We start from the raw sequence: 19,253 nt of genomic DNA on the forward strand, positions 1-19,253 counted from the left end.
TAGAGACACACACACACATATCAATAGTTCACATAACATGCACTACTAGGAAACAGGCCTTTAAGGACACGCAATTTATGACACGCACGAATGTATGATACGCAAAAGTGGGTCTCGTAAAAAAAACGTCATCTCTAATAAAATTTAAAGGATTTAGATTACGCATTTTTGCGTGACGTAATATTAGGTGTCGTTTTATAATTTTTTTAGGTAAAGGTGCGCCTCCTTTAGTATCTATGGGCGGGAGATGGAAATCCTAAAAATTAGAAATGCGCGCTCCTTTTTCTGATAACCTAAGCCCTAAGAATGATACTCTATGCCGCCCCCCTCAAACATCATCGGTGACTCCACCTCTTTTCCATCTCCTCCGCATTCACAACCATCTCTATATATGAATCTCCATAAAACCCTTAAATTCTATATAAATGGAAAATGAAGTAGTCATCGATTCTTCCTCCATCAAAGTAGAAATCAGTTGCTTGGATCTTCCTTTTGGCGCAAAATATCTAAGAATCGATTGTTGGAATCTTCCTCACCCTCTGGTTTTGATCTCTTCTATTTGTGGCATGTAAATTTTAGTACTCCCTCTTCCCCACCATCACCTAAATCTCTCGCACACTATCTCAAGATATCAATCGGTTCTTTTGCATTGTCCTTTAAAAACCCTTCTCACATACTCCCTCTTACGCACTATGCCCTAAAAACTTCTAACATGCTTCATGAAGAAATCTGTCGGTATCACTCTAAGAACCATGGTCGTCACCCCTACCAGCACTATTTACGCGGATGGTCTAGCGAGTCCAGGCACGGAGTCATCAGAGCAGCCAACTAAGCCTGATGCCTTCAAATGTTCTTGAATAGGATAGGTTCGTCCCCTTCTGTCCTACTTTTTTCAATTTCAATTCTATCCATATCGATCGTGAAGTTTTTATTGAATTTTAAAACAAAAGGAAAAACGACGATACTGAAGATACTTGGAGGGAAGCATATGGTGGAGCCTGATATGATTAGGGTTCTTGGTAGATCGGCGTTCCATGACACCTCTTTGACTTCTTTGGGTGACCTAGCTTAACTTGGTGGAGAGGTAATTTACTTGTGCTTTTCTTTCAATTGGGATTTTCACAGTATTTTGGGTCAAAACAATCAAATCTAGAAAAGCTTGATTGATCTAGACAAATGTCAAATTACTTACGTATCATTACCTTGAATAAGCACAAATTCTATGAATTTCCATCTCTTATAGTTGTTGCTTAATAATGGTGTTTTTTTTTTCTAAAAATAGTTGTTACAGAAGGATTCAAGCAGGTAACTTGCGATTGGGGTAGGTTGAGGTGATGAAATAAAAAAACATGGTTGGTTTAAATTGATTAATTAGAGGAAACTGGAGGGTAGAGAAATAAAGCTAAATTTTGTTCCACAAGTAGCTGGGAAGCAATGCATTGTGAATTTTGAAGATTCTTGGACAAATTTACCCCTGCTTCTGGATCCCCCTACTACGAGTCCCAAATTTAAGGAGAACCCGTTTAAGGGATTTACTTATGTCAGGCCTGCAGATCCTTTCCTACACAAGGCTGAATGATTCTAAAACTTTGTACCAAGTTTTTTAAATGTAATTTTGAGTATCTAAATTATATTGATTATTTTTTATTGTTAAGCTGTTGCATTTATGACAATTTTAATTTAGTGATATGCTTGAAAGAAGTGTCTACTGATGAAGCTGTTGAACAAGCTGCTCATTTGAGATCTCAGATGTATATTTTATGGGGGACTTTGCTTTATGAGAGATCTGTTGGTGAATTCAAAATGGATTTGTCAGCATGGGAAAAATCTTTAGCTGCTGCTGTTGAAACATTTGAGCTTGCGGTTTCATCACCAACAGTTCTTGCAGTAATTATAAAGAATCATTGCTCAAATGGAACAGCTTCTGCAGGTAATTTAGAAAAGTTTCAAGTAAATTACAAAAAATTCCTTGTGCTTTTCTGATTTTTACTATATTTAGTCCAAAGTTGAATGTTTTGTATGAGTGTTTTTCAAGTCTTGGTTTTAAAATTGATGAAATAGTTCAAGCATGGAATGAGATGTATGAGGTTAAAAGATGGCTGACTGGTGTTCCCTCTTTTCGCCTTGAACCACTCTTTAGGCGTCGCGTCTCAAAATTGCATTCTCTCATGGAAGTGGAACATCGTTGAATTGGGATTTCCATTTTTACCCTTGGTGTGATCTAGTCATGTATGGTTAGCTTTATTTTTCATGTGCCAAAAATACCCTTGTCTTAACTATTCATTAAGGTTTTCTTTTATTAATTATTTCTTCCATTTTGTAGGGTAATGTTGACCCCAGAATTAGATGATGATTATTAGTATTTGAAACAAAAAACTAGTTCAAACTTGATGAACATTACAAGTAGGAAAAATAACTAGATTGAATTCTTGTTTTAATTGGCTTCATACTTGAATCTAGTTGATAGTTATCAATTTTCCTAATTTGTGATCACCATCTAATTTATTGTATTACAGCGAATCACTATTGTTGGAAGCTCTTTCTTCTTTTAAGGGAGTGATTTAGGAAATTGCTAGTGCAGTTCCATTGTAAAGCAGGGTACTCTATTGCAAAGGTGATGCAATTTATCACCGAGCACTGAAATAGCAGGTGATGTAGATGAGGTAATCCTTTTGACAACCTTCAAAATCTGATTTTGCTGCTCAACTTGTTGGATTCATGGCAACTTTGTTAGTTGGTGCTCCTGATCAAGCCCATTGGATATTGGAATTAGCTAAGTTTGATTTCAACATTGTTGCCAGACATTCGGTTGCATCTGTACCTGGGATTTATTCCCCTAAGCATCCCTACATATCTGATTCCCTTCATTATTTAACTGTAAGTAGTTTGTATATATTTATTTCAGGGTGATTATTGAAGCTTCTGTTGTTGGTATTATCCACCTTTATCGAATCCTTTTTCAATAGGGTTGTTAGAGTGCTAGCCAAAAGTTGAAATTTAATGGTTGCATTATTCAAATTTGTAAGTCTTGTTAATGTGCATAGTGTCAAGCAAAGTAGCTCAGGATGTTGTGAAGGTGGGAAACAAGTTTTTGTAGTTCAACTATTATTGGTTGATGACTTTCATCTCTTTCACATTTGATGTATTACATTTGTTTATTATTGGAATGATTATTTGTATGACATTAACTTTTGTGCAATGAATTGTATTTTTTGTATATGTTATTTTATTTTCTATTATGACATACGAAATGCACATTTGATTTGAAAATTAGTAAATCTATAAATATATATATATATATATATATATATATATATATATATATATATATATATATATATATATATATTTAAAAATTTAAAATTACGATACGCAAAAATGTGTGTCATCTTCATTTATGACATGGCCTTTCTTGACACCGGCTTTAGTGATACGCATTGCGTGTCATAAATGCGCGTCGTAAATTTTTTCGTTTATGACATGGCCTTTCTATAGACGACGTGCAAAAGCGTGTCGTCTCTCGTTATGGCAGGGCCTTCCTTGACACGCATTTGCGCGTCGTCTGAGCGTTTTACGACACGCATTGCGCGTCGTAAAAGGCTGTTTTTCTAGTGGTGATGCATCTAACTATCCTAGTCTAATTGCCTATTTGAAATCTACATGGCAACTATATCCTAACATACAGAGGATACATACTGGAGTATACAATATGGTGAGAATAACTCACCTTGACAGCTTCTCAGATGGTTAACAGCTAACCTAGTGATCCAATTGGTGAGTATGCATCTAACGGCGTTAACCTATAATACTAAAGCTTATTAGTCCCTAGGCCAATATTGTAATGTAGCATAGACCTATCTGTAACGACCCAAATATCAAGGGTAAAAATTTTATTTTTATTATAGTCAAAACACAGGTATCTTGTAAATCTAAACAATCCAAAAACATGATTAATTAAAAATATTTATCAAAGTTCGTTCCAAAATCATATATTGTGGAAACACGGGTGTGTGCGTTGCGATCAAGCCGGACCCTTCCTTTCAAAATCGATGATACCTGAAACCATAAACAAAACTGTAGCACGAAGCGTAGTGAGTTCTCCATAGCATACCTCAGATAATCACATAAACCATATCAATCACATAATCAATGCATATACACATATAAGGAGGCTATAGAAACCCTCCAAGCTCTTAAACACATAATCAAATAAATCATACCAACTACACAAGTCATGGATATAAACATATAGGGATGCCATGGAAACCCTCCAAGGTCTTACACCGAATGCCACTGGAACCCCCATGTGGTCTTAAGTACCTGCCAAGGGAACTCCCACATTGTCTTCACTACTAACCAATCAAACCATACATTCAAACATAGAAGCTAAACTTGCAAACATGTATGGATGTCCTGGAAACCCTCCAAGGTCTTACATCGGGTGCCACTAGAACCCTAACGTGGTATTAACCCACTACCATGGAAACCCCCATATGGTATTCATTACCTACGATGTAAATCATACATACAAATATATAAGGATGCCCTGGAAACCCTCCAAGGTCTTACTCCAGGTGCAATGGGAATCCCCACATGGTCATAACCCAGTGTCATGGGAACCCTAACATGGTCTTAACTGTGGATGCCATGGAAACCCTTTAAGGTCTTACACCCTAGTGCCTCGGGAATCCTCCGAGGTCTTTACTTAGGATGCCATGGAAACCCTCCAAGGTCTTACACCCAAGTGCCTCGGGAACCCCCCCGATGTTTTCCATGCAAGTATTACAAAGATAACTAGCATATCACATACCACAATATCAACTAGCATACCACATAGCACAATATCAACTAGCATACCACATAACATATAATTGGTTGGCCTTAGTGCCTTTGACCCATTGGTATGGTGAGGAGACTCACCACACACTGCTGAAGTCCCACGGATAATTCTCTAGCTGCTGGTTGACAGATTTACAAATTGTCAACATCAAAACAACATCCAAATAATAATTGGGTTCCAATACATAACCATAAGTCCATGCTTGGGGTAAAAGACTACTTTACCCCCATCCAAGCTTGATTCAAGCCTAAGGTCCCAACTTCCACTCCAAAGGCCCAAAGGTCAAACAATGAACCAAAACCCTACATATGGCCTAATTTTGAAAATTGGGGCCAAAATTCTACATGGTCTTACCCTAAGGCCCAACCATTTATTCTAGTCCAAACAATAGGCATTCTGATGGTCCAATTTCTCATACTCATCAAGGCCCAGTTATGGCCCATCTATGGCCCAATTTTCCAAATTAGGCTCGAGGCTTTCCAATGCGCCTTATCCTAAAGCCCAATAATTTCCTTGGTCCATAAACATGTTCCCCAATTAGCCCACGAAGGCCTATAACAACTTAGTCCAAAAAATGGCCCAATAAGAACCCAAACCCAATTAGGGTTTTTCATATAAAATGTAGATTAGGGTTAAGTATTCCTACTTAACTCATTAAGAACTTAATCCATTAGACCAAACTTAGAATGTGGTTAGATGTAATTCGAAATTCCAATTCCAATGGTCCAACACGGGTCCCGACCAATCCCAAACTCACATTACCAAAATTAGGATTTTCTAAACGCTAATTAGGGTTTCCAACCAAATCACTTATGAATTAATCTAATAGTAAAGTGTTTACATTAATTAATGTCTAACAAGCCGGGTACTACCCACTACCATCTCGGGCATTAGCGGTTGGTGGTGGTTCACGACGGCAGCCACCACCTCACGGTGGTGGTGGTTATGAGATTCGGCCAAAACAAGACCAAAAACACTCCAAATATCAATCCAAACGCACCCAAGAGCCCACATCCACCATAGATGTTGGTAGCAGTTGCAGAACGACGACAGAAGGTGGTGGCCACCACCTCATGGCGGTGGTGGTGATTTTTCTTTGATTTGTTGGCTAAGAAAAGATCCACACAACATTAAGCTTATGGCATACGTTCATACACACACCAAATCACACACACATCCACCTCCACACAGTGGCGGGTGGCGGCGGAAGAAGATGATATGGCAACAACCACCATGGTTGGCAGCCATGGTGGTTTTTTTCAAGTTTTTCTGGCCAAACAAGCACCCACAAATACTTCACGGTTCTACAGAAATACCTATCTATTAAAGTGTAACAGCCGGATTTTTATCAGGTATCTTGTTTATTATATTTTTGTTGATTTGTGGGGGGACTCGGCGAGTTGGAGCTCAGACTCGCCGAGTAGGGATGCGGATCTGGACGTGGGATTGCGCCTGGACTCGACGAGTCCAGGATATGGACTCGGCGAGTCAGCGCTGTGTAATGAAACCCTAATTTCTCGGGTTTGAGACTTATTTAAAGGGCCTAATGGTCGTCATTTGTGCTCACCAGCCCCTTGAGTGAAACCCTAATCGAGTGTGAGCATTTGGAGCTAAGTAGGAGGCCATTATTGACCTTGGAGGTGCCATTGTTGCAAGGAAGGAGAAGAGCTAGCCAAGGGAAAGCAAGAGGAGCCACTTTTGTGGGTTTGGAGTCCAGAGCATCACTTTTGTGGTAATAAATCCGAGTTACCTTCTTGTTTGTTGTTGTTTATCTAGATTTAGGGTTTGTTGAACCCTTTTATGGCAAGATTTAGTGTCCTCTTGGTCCCTTATGAGGTTGGAACCATAGATCTGGACCCTTAGAGGTCCAGAGTGTCCCTTTACCCAAGCTTTTTGAGAATCAATGGAGGCTTTGGACTGGAATCCTCATGCCTTAGGTCAAAAACTCCATTTAAGAGCTATAGGGTGTGTTATGAGCACCAAGATAGGAGCTTTACGTGATGAATCAGTCGAGGGAGGCCAGATCTATAGTTTTTGGAAGCAGATCTGACCTTAGAAGCGAGTTGGAGTGGTTGCACGGCATGGACTCGCCGAGTCTGTTCATCCGACTCGGCGAGTAGCTTGAAGATTGCCTTGGGACTGCTCAGCGAGTGGTCCAATCGAGTCATGGGTAGACTCAATGAGTCAGGGTGAGTTGGAGAGGGATGACGAGTGGACTGAGTCAAACTTGGACTCGCCGAGTTGTCCTTGAGACTCGGCGAGTTGAGTCGGGGTGGCCCCGCGATTCATTCAGGTGAAAATCGTCGAGTAAAGGGGGGAATACTCGACGTGTAGTAAGGGGATTTTAGAGGGTTGGTGAAAACATCTAGACTCGCCGAGTCGGAATGGTACTCGCTGAGTCCGGTCAGAGTTGACCGTTGACCGTTGACCAGAGTTTACCTGTGATTGACTTCTTATGAATAGTCAACCTTAGAGATATAAAGTGTTAATTAGAAACATATAATGTTATAGGAGGATTAGATCTCGGACGATCGAGCTCGAGGGATTTCTAGGATTCGTGAGGTACCGAGATACGCGAGGTGAGTCTTCTCACTATACTATATTACCTTGAGTAGGTAACCAGAGTTATGTGATAGAGTATTTGTATGCTATGTATGTTATGTGTTGTACTGAATTATTTCTATGTGATTCATGTAGTGCATGTTTATCAGAGCTAGAACCTGAGGGTTCACAAAGTTTGGGTGCACGGACCCACAGAGTTATAGCCTCGAGTGGCTAATATGTGTTATATGTGGTATTTTGGGGAACTCACTAAGCCTTGTGCTTACAGTGTTTGATGTTATTGTTTCAGGTACTAGTGACGACCGCGGGAAGGCGCCGGCTTGCTCCGTACACACACACTCGGAGTTTTTACATTGTGATCTTAGGATTTTGTATTAATATATATTGGATAATTAATATGGTTGTTTGATGAATATTAATCGAATTATGTTTTATAAGAAAATTGAAAAATTTGTTTTGAAATTTACGGTGTTACAATTTGGTATCAGAGCCTTGGTTTGAGGGATTCGGGTACACCTTCGGGAGTATTTGAACTCAAACTGAGGAATTGGAAAGATATTTTCAAAAGAAAACCTAACTTTTCTAAGAGTAAAAGATTTTCTTGAAAAAGAAACAAATTCCAGGAAGAAACGTGTGTACGATCAGTCAGCGCCCGAACGGTGAATTCCCAAAATACCTTTATATTACGTGATATTAATATTGATATGATGTATCTGCATGCTAGAGTAGGCTAGGTATTGCTAATAGGACTAGAGTGGCTTGATTTGTGATGCCTTAGCCTAGGGAGGGGTGAGCTGCTATGAGATGCTGAGAGTGAGTAGGTAGCAGCAAGGGGTTTATGAGAGATCTATTAGAGAGTGGTCTACGCATGATAGAGTACTTGGGAATTGGGATCCGAAGAGGAAGGTTTGAGGTGTGTATTGAGACGGTGTGGACAGTAGTATTGGGCTCATACTACTGAAAGCACCAGGGCAGTACACAGTCCAAATAAGAATCTTGGGATACCAAGAATCAAGGAGGGGTGGATTGTCGAGTGTAAGAATGTTCGAGTGAATTCTAATTTATCGCATGTTGTATTTCAGAGGTTGATCATGTTGAGGACACGTCATATGCCAGAGGGTGCCGGAGCTAGTGATGAGGAGATTCGACACATCATTCATGAGGAGGTGGCTGCGGTCATCAGAGCTGAGATACCAGAGATGTTCGGGTCTATTAAGACCGTGCTGATTGAGACGTTTGACGAGCGTTATGCCGCTCTTTCTGAGGCTGCTGTTGCAACGGCTACTGCAGCGATCGCTGCGGCGAGACCCCAGGGAGGTGATGCGTCACTGTTTCGGGAGTTCAGCAACACCAAACCACCAGAGTTTGATGGTACACAGGATCCGGTGGCAGCTATGAGGTGGATATCTTATATGGAAGGGTGCTTCTTCACTTGCTCATCTCCTGAGCATTTGAAGGTTCGGTTCGCGCTGAACCAGCTTCGCTTGGGAGCGAAGGACTGGTGGAAGTTTGTGACGGCGCATTTCACATCTGCTGAGCTTTCGGCAGTGACCTGGGAGAGGTTCACTACCATGTTCCGAGATGAGTACGTTCCCCAGGTGGAGAGGGAGCGTTTGGCATAGGAGTTTCTGACCCTCAAGCAGGGTACTGAGTCAGTTACAGCGATCACGAGGATGTTTCATGAGAGGGCGATGTTCTGCCCTGAGCACGTGTCCACTGAGCAGGCACGTATGAGCCGCTACCTAAGTATTTTGAGACGGGATATTCGGGAGTTCGCCGCGAACTCATCCTATCGGACATTTGCTGAGCTTCAGGCGAATGCCCAGAAGAGGGGGATTGAGCTTGAGACTCAGGCCAGGGAGGAGGCAGAGTCTCTGGGGAGGGATCGGCGGCCGATACGGCTCCAGCCGGCAGCCAAGCGGGCCAAGCCCACTGATCCCAAACCCGGGAGCCAGAAGGGCCGCACTTGCGGGAAGTGCGGCAAGGGTCACGATGGAGTCTGTCAAGCAGGATCTTGCTACAAATGTGGCAAGGAGGGGCATATGGCCAAGGACTGCCCCAAGGGGTTTGCAGTGTGTTTTCACTGCAACCAGACCGGACACCGGAAGGCGGAGTGTCCACTGCTGCGTGGAGTATCTCAGGGATCTGCTCTCGCCGCCATCAGTGCTACAGATAGTCGGCCCATGAAGGCCGAGGCACCGAGAGCTCGAGGGAGAGCCTTTCAGCTGACTGCGGAAGAGGTCCGTGCTGCACCCGACGTTGTGGCTGGTACGTTTCCTTCTATATATTTATTTTTTGGTGTTGAGATATTATGCTTATATTATGCTATGCATAGGTACCTTCCTTGTGAACTCTGTGCCTGCTTTAGTGTTATTTGACTCGGGTGCGAGTCGGTCTTTTGTATCTTTGGCCTTTAGTCAACATATCAGTGTTAGTCGTGAGGCATTGAGTCGGCCTCTACGGGTTTCCATAGCTGCCGACAGAGTGATTTGTGCCACAGAGGTCCTCCGGGGATGTGTGTTAGAGATTTTTGGGGTTGAGTTTCCGATCGATCTGGTTCCTATTGCGATGGGTGATATCTGTGTCATAGTGGGCATGGACTGGTTGAGCCGATTCGGCGCGGTTATCGACTGCGAGCGTCAGCTGGTGACCATACGAGATCCTAGTGGGGGAGTTCTTTCGGTATACGGCGAGGGTACACGTTCTAGATCAGCCTTTTGTTCGGCCGCTAGGGAGAGGCAGTGTTTACAGCAGGGCTGTAAGGGTTTTGTGGCGTATGTGATGGATACGCGAGTGATCTCCGAGAGACCGAGTTCAGTGGATGAAGTTCTGGTGGTGCGTGAGTTTCCAGATGCTTTTCCCGAAGAATTACCGGGTGTGCCTCCCGTAAGGCAAGTGGAGTTCAGTATCGATTTGGTTCCGGGAGCCGCGCCTATCGCTAAGGTGCCTTATCGTCTTGCACCTCCAGAGATGCAAGCGTTATCCTCGCAGCTTCAGGAGCTGCTGGGGAAGGGGTTTATTCGGTCGAGTAGCTCGCCGTGGGGAGCACCCATTCTGTTTGTGAAGAAGAAGGACGGCTCGCATCGAATGTGTATTGATTACCGAGAATTGAATAAGCTGACGGTCAAGAACCGTTACCCGTTGCCGAGGATCGACGATTTATTCGATCAGTTACAGGGAGCATCTTGGTTCTCCAAGATCGATTTGAGGTCGGGCTATCATCAGGTGAGAGTGCGGGACGAGGACGTCCAGAAGACAGCATTCAGGACGCGTTATGGGCATTATGAGTTTGTGGTGATGTCTTTTGGGCTCACCAATGCCCCGGCTGTGTTCATGGACCTCATGAACAGGGTATATAGGCCGATGTTGGATCGGTCGGTGATTGTATTTATCGATGATATTCTGGTATATTCGAGATCTAGAGAGCAGCATGAGGAGCATTTGAGGGAAGTTCTTGGAGTTTTGAGATCGGAGAAAGTTTATGCAAAGTTTTCCAAGTGCGATTTCTGGTTGCGGGAGGTCTAGTTTCTGGGGCACCTCGTTAATCAGAAAGGGATATTGGTCGATCCGGCCAAGGTTGACGCGGTGATGAGATGGGAGGTGCCAAAGTCACCCTCTGAGATCAGGAGCTTCCTTGGGTTGGCAGGGTACTATCGGAGGTTTATCAAGGATTTCTCCAAGATCGCAGTGCCACTCACCAGATTGACCCGGAAGGGTGTTACATTTTTATGGGGTCCCGAGCAGCAGACCTCCTTTGAGACGCTTCGCCAAAGGTTGTGCGAAGCTCCGGTATTAGCTCTCCCGGAAGGGATGGAAGATTTTGTGGTATTCTGTGATGCATCGATGTTAGGGCTGGGAGCGGTGCTGATGCAGAAGGGACACGTGATAGCATATGCATCGAGGCAGTTGAAGCCTCATGAGACGAGATACCCCACACATGATTTAGAGTTGGGGGCAGTGGTGTTCGCTCTCAAAATTTGGTGACACTACTTGTATGGGGTTCGTTGTACGATATACACGGACCATAAGAGCTTGAAGTACTTGATGGATCAGCCTAACCTAAATATGCGACAGAGGAGGTGGTTAGATGTGGTCAAGGATTATGATTGTGGGATCTTGTACCACCCGGGTAAGGCTAATGTGGTAGCCGACGCATTGAGTCGCAGGGCGGAGAGTACTCCACTGCGAAATGTATGTTTGAGATTGACCGTGATAGCTCCAGTTCTGGATGCCATTCGTGGGGCATAGGCCGAGGCTGTGCATCCGGAGATGCAGAAATGAGACCGGGTCGTTGGTTTGGTTTCTGAGTTTGTGTCGGATAGTCGAGGGCTTATGACTTTTTAGGGCTGGATTTGGGTACCGTTTGTGGGCGGTACGCGTACTACATTGATGGAGGAAGCTCATAGATCGAAACTTTATCCTGGGGCTACAAAAATGTATTTGGATTTGAGGAAGGAGTATTGGTGGCCTTGTATGAAGAGGGACGTCGCATGGTTTGTCGAGAGGTGTTTGACCTGTCGAAGGGTGAAGGTCGAGCACCAGAGACCGCATGGAAAGTTGCAGCCATTGGAGGTTCCCGAGTGGAAGTGGGAACAGATCACTATGGATTTCATCACTAAATTGCCGAGGACTTCCAAAGGAGTTGATGCAATTTGGGTGATTGTGGATAGGTTGACGAAGAGCGCTCACTTTCTTGCCATCAGTGAGAGTTCTTCGGCGGAGAAGTTGGCGGAGGTTTATGTGAGAGAAGTGGTATCTCGGCATGGGGTGCCGATCTCGATTGTTTCGGACCGTGATGTGCGCTTCACTTCCCGATTCTGGAAGAAATTTCATGAGGAGTTGGGTACTAAGCTGTATTTTAGTACCGCATATCACCCCCAGACAGACGGCCAGAGTGAGCGGACGATTCAGACGCTTGAGGACATGCTTTGAGCATGTGTATTGGATTTTGGGGGTAGCTGGGATACGTATTTACCCTTGGCAGATTTTTCCTACAATAACAGCCATCATTCGAGCATCGGTATGCCGCCCTTTGAGCTGTTGTATGGTAGGAGGTGTCGGACTCCCATTTGTTGGGGTGAGGTTGGGCAGAGAGTGATGGGCAGTACAGAGATCGTGATTCAGACGACAGAGCAGATACAGCGGGTCAGACAGAGGTTATTGACCGCCCAGAGCCGACAAAAGAGCTATGCGGATAGGCGTCGGTCCGAGCTTGAATTTCAGGTCGGCGACTTTGTTCTCCTGAAGGTTTCTCCTTGGAAAGGAGTGATTCAGTTCAGGAAGAGGGGCAAGTTGGGGCCCCGGTTTATAGGTCCATTTCGTGTGATTGCGAGGGAAGGCCGGGTAGCCTATCGGTCGGAGTTGCCAGCAGAGTTGGGACAAATTCACGACACTTTTCATGTGTCGCAGTTGACAAAGTGTATAGCCGATGAATCGGCAGTGGTTCCGTTAGAGGATATTCAGGTGGATGCAAGCCTGAATTATGCCGAGAGACCAGTGGCCATCAGGGATCGGAAGATCAAGGTTTTGAGAAACAAGGAGGTACCTCTGGTGTTGGTTCAGTGGCAACACCGGAGGGGATCAGAGATGACCTGGGAGCCAGAGCATATGATGCAGGAGCAGTATCCGGAGCTAATTTTAGAGCGAGACTTCGAGGGCGAAGTCTAGTCCTAGTGGGGGAGAGTTGTAACAGCTGGATTTTTATCAGGTATCTTGTTTATTATATTTTTGTTGATTTGTGCGGGGGCTCGGCGAGTTGGAGCTCAGACTCGCCGAGTAGGGACGCGGATCTGGACGCGGGATCGCGCCTGGACTCGACGAGTCCAGGATATGGACTCGGCGAGTCAGCGCTGTGTAATGAAACCCTAATTTCTCGGGTTTGAGACTTATTTAAAGGGCCTAATGGCCGTCATTTGTGCTCACCAGCCCCTTGAGTGAAACCCTAATCGAGTGTGAGCATTTGGAGCTAAGTAGGAGGCCATTATTGACCTTGGAGGTGCCATTGTTGCAAGGAAGGAGAAGAGCTAGCCATGGGAAAGCAAGAGAAGCCACTTGTGTGGGTTTGGAGTCCAAAGCATCACTTTTGTGGTAATAAATCCGAGTTACCTTCTTGTTTGTTTTTGTTTATCTAGATTTAGGGTTTGTTGAACCCTTTTATGGCAAGATTTAGTGTCCTCTTGGTCCCTTATGAGGTTGGAACCATCGATCTGGACCCTTAGAGGTCCAGAGTGTCCCTTTACCCAAGCTTTTTGAGAATCAATGGAGGCTTTGGACTGGAATTCTCATGCCTTAGGTCAAAAACTCCATTTAAGAGCTATAGGGTGTGTTATGAGCACCAAGATAGGAGCTTTACGTGATGAATCAGTCGAGGGAGGCCAGATCTATAGTTTTTGGAAGCAGATCTGACCTTAGAAGCGAGTTGGAGTGGTTGCATGGCATGGACTCGCCGAGTCTGTTCATCCGACTCGGCGAGTAGCTTGAAGATTGCGTTGGGACTGCTCAGCGAGTGGTCCAATCGAGTCATGGGTAGACTCAGTGATTCAGGGTGAGTTGGAGAGGGATGACGAGTGGACTGAGTCAAACTTGGACTCACCGAGTTGTCCTTGAGACTCGGCGAGTTGAGTCAGGATGGCCCCGTGATTCATTCAGGTGAAACTCATCGAGTAAAGGGGGGAATACTCGATGTGTAGTAAGGGGATTTTAGAGGGTTGGTGAAAACATCTAGACTCGCCGAGTCGGAATGGTACTCGCCGAGTCCGGTCAGAGTTGACCGTTGACCGTTGACCAGAGTTGACCTGTGATTGACTTCTTATGGATAGTCAACCTTAGAGATATAAAGTGTTAATTAGAAAAATATAATGTTATAGGAGGATTAGAGCTCAGAGGATCGAGAACGAGGGATTTCCAGGATTCGTGAGGTACCGAGATACGCGAGGTGAGTCTTCTCACTATACTATATTACCTTGAGTAGGTAACCAGAGTTATGTGATAGAGTATTTGTATGCTATGTATGTTATGTGTTGTACTACATTATTTCTATGTGATTCATGTAGTGCATGTTTATCAGAGCTAGAACCTGAGGGCTCACAGAGTTTGGGTGCACGGACCCACAAAGTTATAGCCTCGAGTGGCTAATATGTGTTATATTTGGTATTTTGGGGAACTCACTAAGCCTTGTGCTTACAGTGTTTGATGTTATTGTTTCAGGTACTAGTGACGACCGCGAGAAGGCACCGGCTTGATCCGTACACACACACTCGGAGTTTTTACATTGTGATCTTGGGATTTTGTATTAACCTATATTGGATAATTAATATGGTTGTTTGATGAATATTAATCGAATTATGTTTTATAAGAAAATTGAAAAATTTGTTTTGAAATTTACGGTGTTACATCAAGACAAGAAACCACAGCTCCCAACTACTGACTAGGCGACCATAAGGACACCGGAAGTAGCAACCGACGTACCCGCTGTCAAGTCACCGAGAAGAGCGAAGGAGAGGAGAGAAGGAGGTGGCATAAGGCCTTACCCGAGGCTTCCCAGTTGCTCATGACCATGCAACAACAATTATGGTCCATTCTTCAGCCTCCGGCGGTTATCTGAGCTGCTCACAACGTCTCTGGTAGCGACACTGTGGCGAAGGCATTCACCGGCAAAGCAACGACGGATGATGGCCTTCCAAAGGTAGTGGTGGCTGGGGAAATGACAGTCTAGGGTTAGGGTTTCTGATGCTAAATCTTGAATCGTGAAGGGAAGGGTGGACCGAGTCTAAACCCGTGCTCTTTTCAATCATCCATCCATTTTTACAAGTTTGGCCCCTCCTTCGCAATTACTTTTCAACATAACCCCAATATTTACCATTTATCCCATTACCCTCCAAATCTTATTCAATATAAGTCCAATATTTTACCAAACACCTCATGGCTTATAAAAATCTTCACAAAATAAATCCCAAAAATACACTGTAACCCCCAAAAGTCTGAATTATATCATTTGGCTCCCCGAAACCAACACCCTGCTGAATATTATGGATTTTAGGGACATTATAAAATAGTATAAATTATAAATTTACATCTTGGGGTTCTGGGTTTATTATTTAATTACTCTATTTCAGCCGGAATGTTACAACTCTCCCCCACTTAAATTAAATTCCATCCTTGAAATCATTCCTTACCATTCCTGTCATGCTAAACAACTTAAGCGACGTGATCACAACCACAAGCACACCCTAGCCTTTCCAAGGAGGCGAAAACCATCCCTTGCATTGTCCTAAAACTCGATGATGAACAAATTCCTTGCAACATCTACTCAGTCTAAAATCTGTAGTCTTGAGATGGTCTGTCTCCCTGACGGACTACCCACACTAAATCATTGTCGAATTCATTGCACATATCTCCCAACTGGCTATTGAACTTTTAATAACATGAGGTTCCCACAAAACACATAGTCATAGACCAAATTTCCATGGAGTACACTTATACTTAATAGAAAGCTCATCTGAAATACTGGATTCCTGGCTGGTTGCTAGACCAACGAGAAATATTATAGTCGCCCCAAGCGACCTCCGAAGGAAACTTTGACTAGCAATAACTACCCTCACTATATCGCCACTCATGGCTCCATCAATCATTTTGGTCTGATCGGTTATAATATCCTGACAACCTGTCGCCAATGAATCTAATGAGAATAGTGAATGCTACTAGAATGACTGTAGTCTTACATTATACCGTGTCTCCTTCGACCTACCATTTCCAGATTCCAATTAGATTGTGACCTACTCACATCCTTACGAACTATCCTACCCTGGCCTAAGTCACTGGATCGAATCGGTGAATGCCACGTCACACCCCAAAACCGGAACGGTGGAAATCATTATGTGGCAAAGGATGTCATGTATAGTATCACAACACAGAATAATAGTAAACAAGAAAACAACATCATCCATTGCATTAATAGTGTATTTTAATACAAGCATTCTGTATAGTTTATAAGGCACCAAAATATGAATCAAAATAATAGATGAGTCTTGAATGTGTTCCATCTTCTCAAAAGCTGGCATCGGTACCTGTCTACTGATGACCTATGAATACAAGTTATTTTGAAAGAGTTTATCAGCTTTAAAGGTGGTGTGTTCATAATCATTTTAGTGTCATTTTTTGTATGAAAATCTTTGTAAGCGTTTGAATGTATAAGTTTGTAAATGTTTTTAAGTGTTTGTAAATGTTTGTAAATGTTTGTATCTCCTAGAAAATCCTATATTTTCTACTAAAAGTAGTCTTCTACCAAGGCATGACTGTTTTGTATTCTCGTTTCTTGTAAAAGTGTGTAATTTTCCCAAGTGTGACTATCATCAACAAAATATAGTTTATACATTACCGTTTATGTGAGAAGTTCACAAAGTGAATGCAATGGGAAAATAATATAGTAATGTAGTGTTGTATTATAGTAACTACTGCTGTACTAACTACCTTAAAACCAGTTCTTTATTAAGGTATAATGTGATTTGATTATACCATACTATCGACTAAAAACACAGCGATGAAAGATGTCGGAAGTAATGATATTTGGCACCCGTAGACCTGCAGGTCCCGCTGTAGCTAGCAACATGGTGTAGGATAGTCAATCCAGTATAGATCTATACGCAAATTCACGCTCTCCCTCCAGGAGACACTGGATACAAATCGAGCCATGGAAGTGATGACATGCCCTGAAATAGTGGTTCACATTTATATTATATTATACTTGTATATGTATTGTATGCACTAGAGTATTGTATATTCTCTCTGTCTAGTATATAGTGTATGTATTGTTTCTCGTTATAGTATTCTCTATCTGTTTCTCATCATAGTATGTTTGTATTTTTTCTCATAATAGTAAGTTCTCTTATTTTCTCATCATAGTATATTTGTATAGTTTCTCATAATAGTATGTATTGACTCATGAATGAACTGACTCTTTGTATGTTTCATTGTACTAGAAGTAATGAATAGTATCTTCCTAAACTATACCTATTATAGTCTACTAGTAGAATTGTTTGTATGACTGAATGTATTGAACTGAGGTAAAAGCTTTTATGTCTTATACATATATACATAATATATAACTAAGGATCGAATGACACTCGGACAAACAACCAGGTACTCTAAGCCCACAACCAAACAAGGAACATGAAATAGAGTGGGTTATCAGTCCTAAGTCCTTCCAACCTTATATAATTATATATGTATTAGACATGGTTTTTACAATATATAAGTTTGAAAGCTATAAAAGAAAAGGTTTAGCATAGAAGAGCAAGTTTGGTAAAGAGTTTAACAGGTAAAAGAGTTTGATAAATAGTTTGAAGTAGTTTGCTTGATAAAACAGTTTAAAGCATAGTAAATCCATTTGTTTGATAGTTATTAATCACATGTGACTAATATAATAACTATAAAGTTTTAACTTGTATTACCCCCTCCCATAAAAGCATTTAAAATCATTTAAAAGGTTGATTAAGTGGTATGAACTCACCTTTAGTGAGTAGCTTGGATGAACAAGTGGTATAGGACGCTAGGTGTCAAGTGAAGACTTGAGCACACACACAGATCCTAGTTAGCACATAATGACACGTATATGCATCTAATTAGTGATTAAACAACTAATTAAGCAAGTATAGACACCTATGACATGGAAAACACTTTGATGCAAGTGTTATAAGCACAAAGGGTTGTAGGGCTTCACCTTGGAGTTTACGGCCCAAGTGTAAACTCCCCATGAGTTTACGGCCAAGTGTTTGCGGCCATAATGAGTTTACGGCCGTGAACTCATGGTAACTTGTACCATCTTGGTGTTTAAGGTCCTTTACTCAATTTGGAAGTGTTCTAGACCTGGTTCTAAGTCTAAGGAGGGAATTAGGGCTCACTTGCACCCATCATTAGAGTTTACGACCCAAGGAGATTGCCTTGGCTGTAAACTCTCATTTGTTCATGATTTTGTGTTGAAAGGTGTAAACTAAGTGATTCAATCATATAACAAGTTAAGGCAAGAGTACTTACAATATAAAAGCTTGTAAGGGTGTTTAAGGTCCAAGAACACTAGTGTGTGTTCTTGGTGTTCTTGGTGAAATGAAGAACACTTGAAGATCTATAAAAATGAAGGGATTTAATGGATGAAATCATGTATAACCACTAGATAAGGAGATGTAACAACAAATCAAGAGAAGAAATGCTTAAATTTCCGGAAGATTGGGATGAAGATCTTATGATACATGAGAGATAATGGAGGTTCTTGAACTTGAAAGGAAGGAAATGATGGAAAATGAAGTAAACTCATGCTTATAGCTTGAGTTCATGGCCTGGGTTGAGTTTACGGCCCAATCTCATGAAGTTTAGCCGTAAACACCTCATAATGGGGTTTAAGGCTTAAAATTTTCACATTAACCCTAGAAGATAACTCCTAACACTTGATTTTTGAATGCCATATGATTAAAAACACCCAAACGAACTCTAAACATAGCTAAAAGTTAGCAGACATAAGTCTAACTTTAATTGAATGTAGGGTCTGGACAATATAAAAATTTCAGGTTGTCACAAACATGGTTACCTATAGTGTTTTTGTACTTCCCACACTATCTAACTTCTTATGAATGCTACAGCTATCCCGCAGTCTTACAGGTATTTCACCTCAGTACATCGGCAATCCTATGCCTTACCCTCAATCTATCAATTAAAATACAGTCAGAATCAAGAAAAAACTTGACCAAACACCCAAACTGAATTCAATTCATGATGTGAACCCCAACCCGATTCCCCAAATTCTACTATTAATCACCAGGAAATGTGATTCCTACGCTGGGGGGTTTTACCGAACTCCCAA

At 42.4% G+C, this 19,253-nt stretch overlaps 1 protein-coding gene across 2 annotated transcripts; it reads left to right on the top strand.

The window, feature by feature from the left end:
• The first annotated feature begins 10 nt into the window (after positions 1 to 10).
• On the top strand, positions 11 to 3,188 carry LOC144997649 (protein PHOX1-like). Of its 2 annotated transcripts, XR_013659883.1 has the most exons (6): positions 11 to 866; positions 951 to 1,084; positions 1,283 to 1,930; positions 2,062 to 2,229; positions 2,324 to 2,403; positions 2,517 to 3,188. XR_013659883.1 is itself a non-coding variant. In XM_078957530.1 (5 exons), exons 3-4 carry the CDS (start codon positions 1,576 to 1,578, stop codon positions 2,187 to 2,189), a joined length of 483 nt encoding a protein of 160 aa, XP_078813656.1. In that variant the 5' UTR covers positions 11 to 866; positions 951 to 1,084; positions 1,283 to 1,575; the 3' UTR covers positions 2,190 to 2,229; positions 2,517 to 3,188. The 2 variants fall into 2 exon arrangements, 1 of the variants encoding a protein (XP_078813656.1); XM_078957530.1 differs by lacking the exon at positions 2,324 to 2,403.
• The last annotated feature ends 16,065 nt before the right edge of the window (positions 3,189 to 19,253 follow it).

Source organism: Lactuca saligna, chromosome 5 (genome assembly GCF_052625555.1).
Source record: "Lactuca saligna cultivar CGN05327 chromosome 5, ASM5262555v1, whole genome shotgun sequence".
Lineage (NCBI taxonomy): Eukaryota > Viridiplantae > Streptophyta > Magnoliopsida > Asterales > Asteraceae > Lactuca > Lactuca saligna.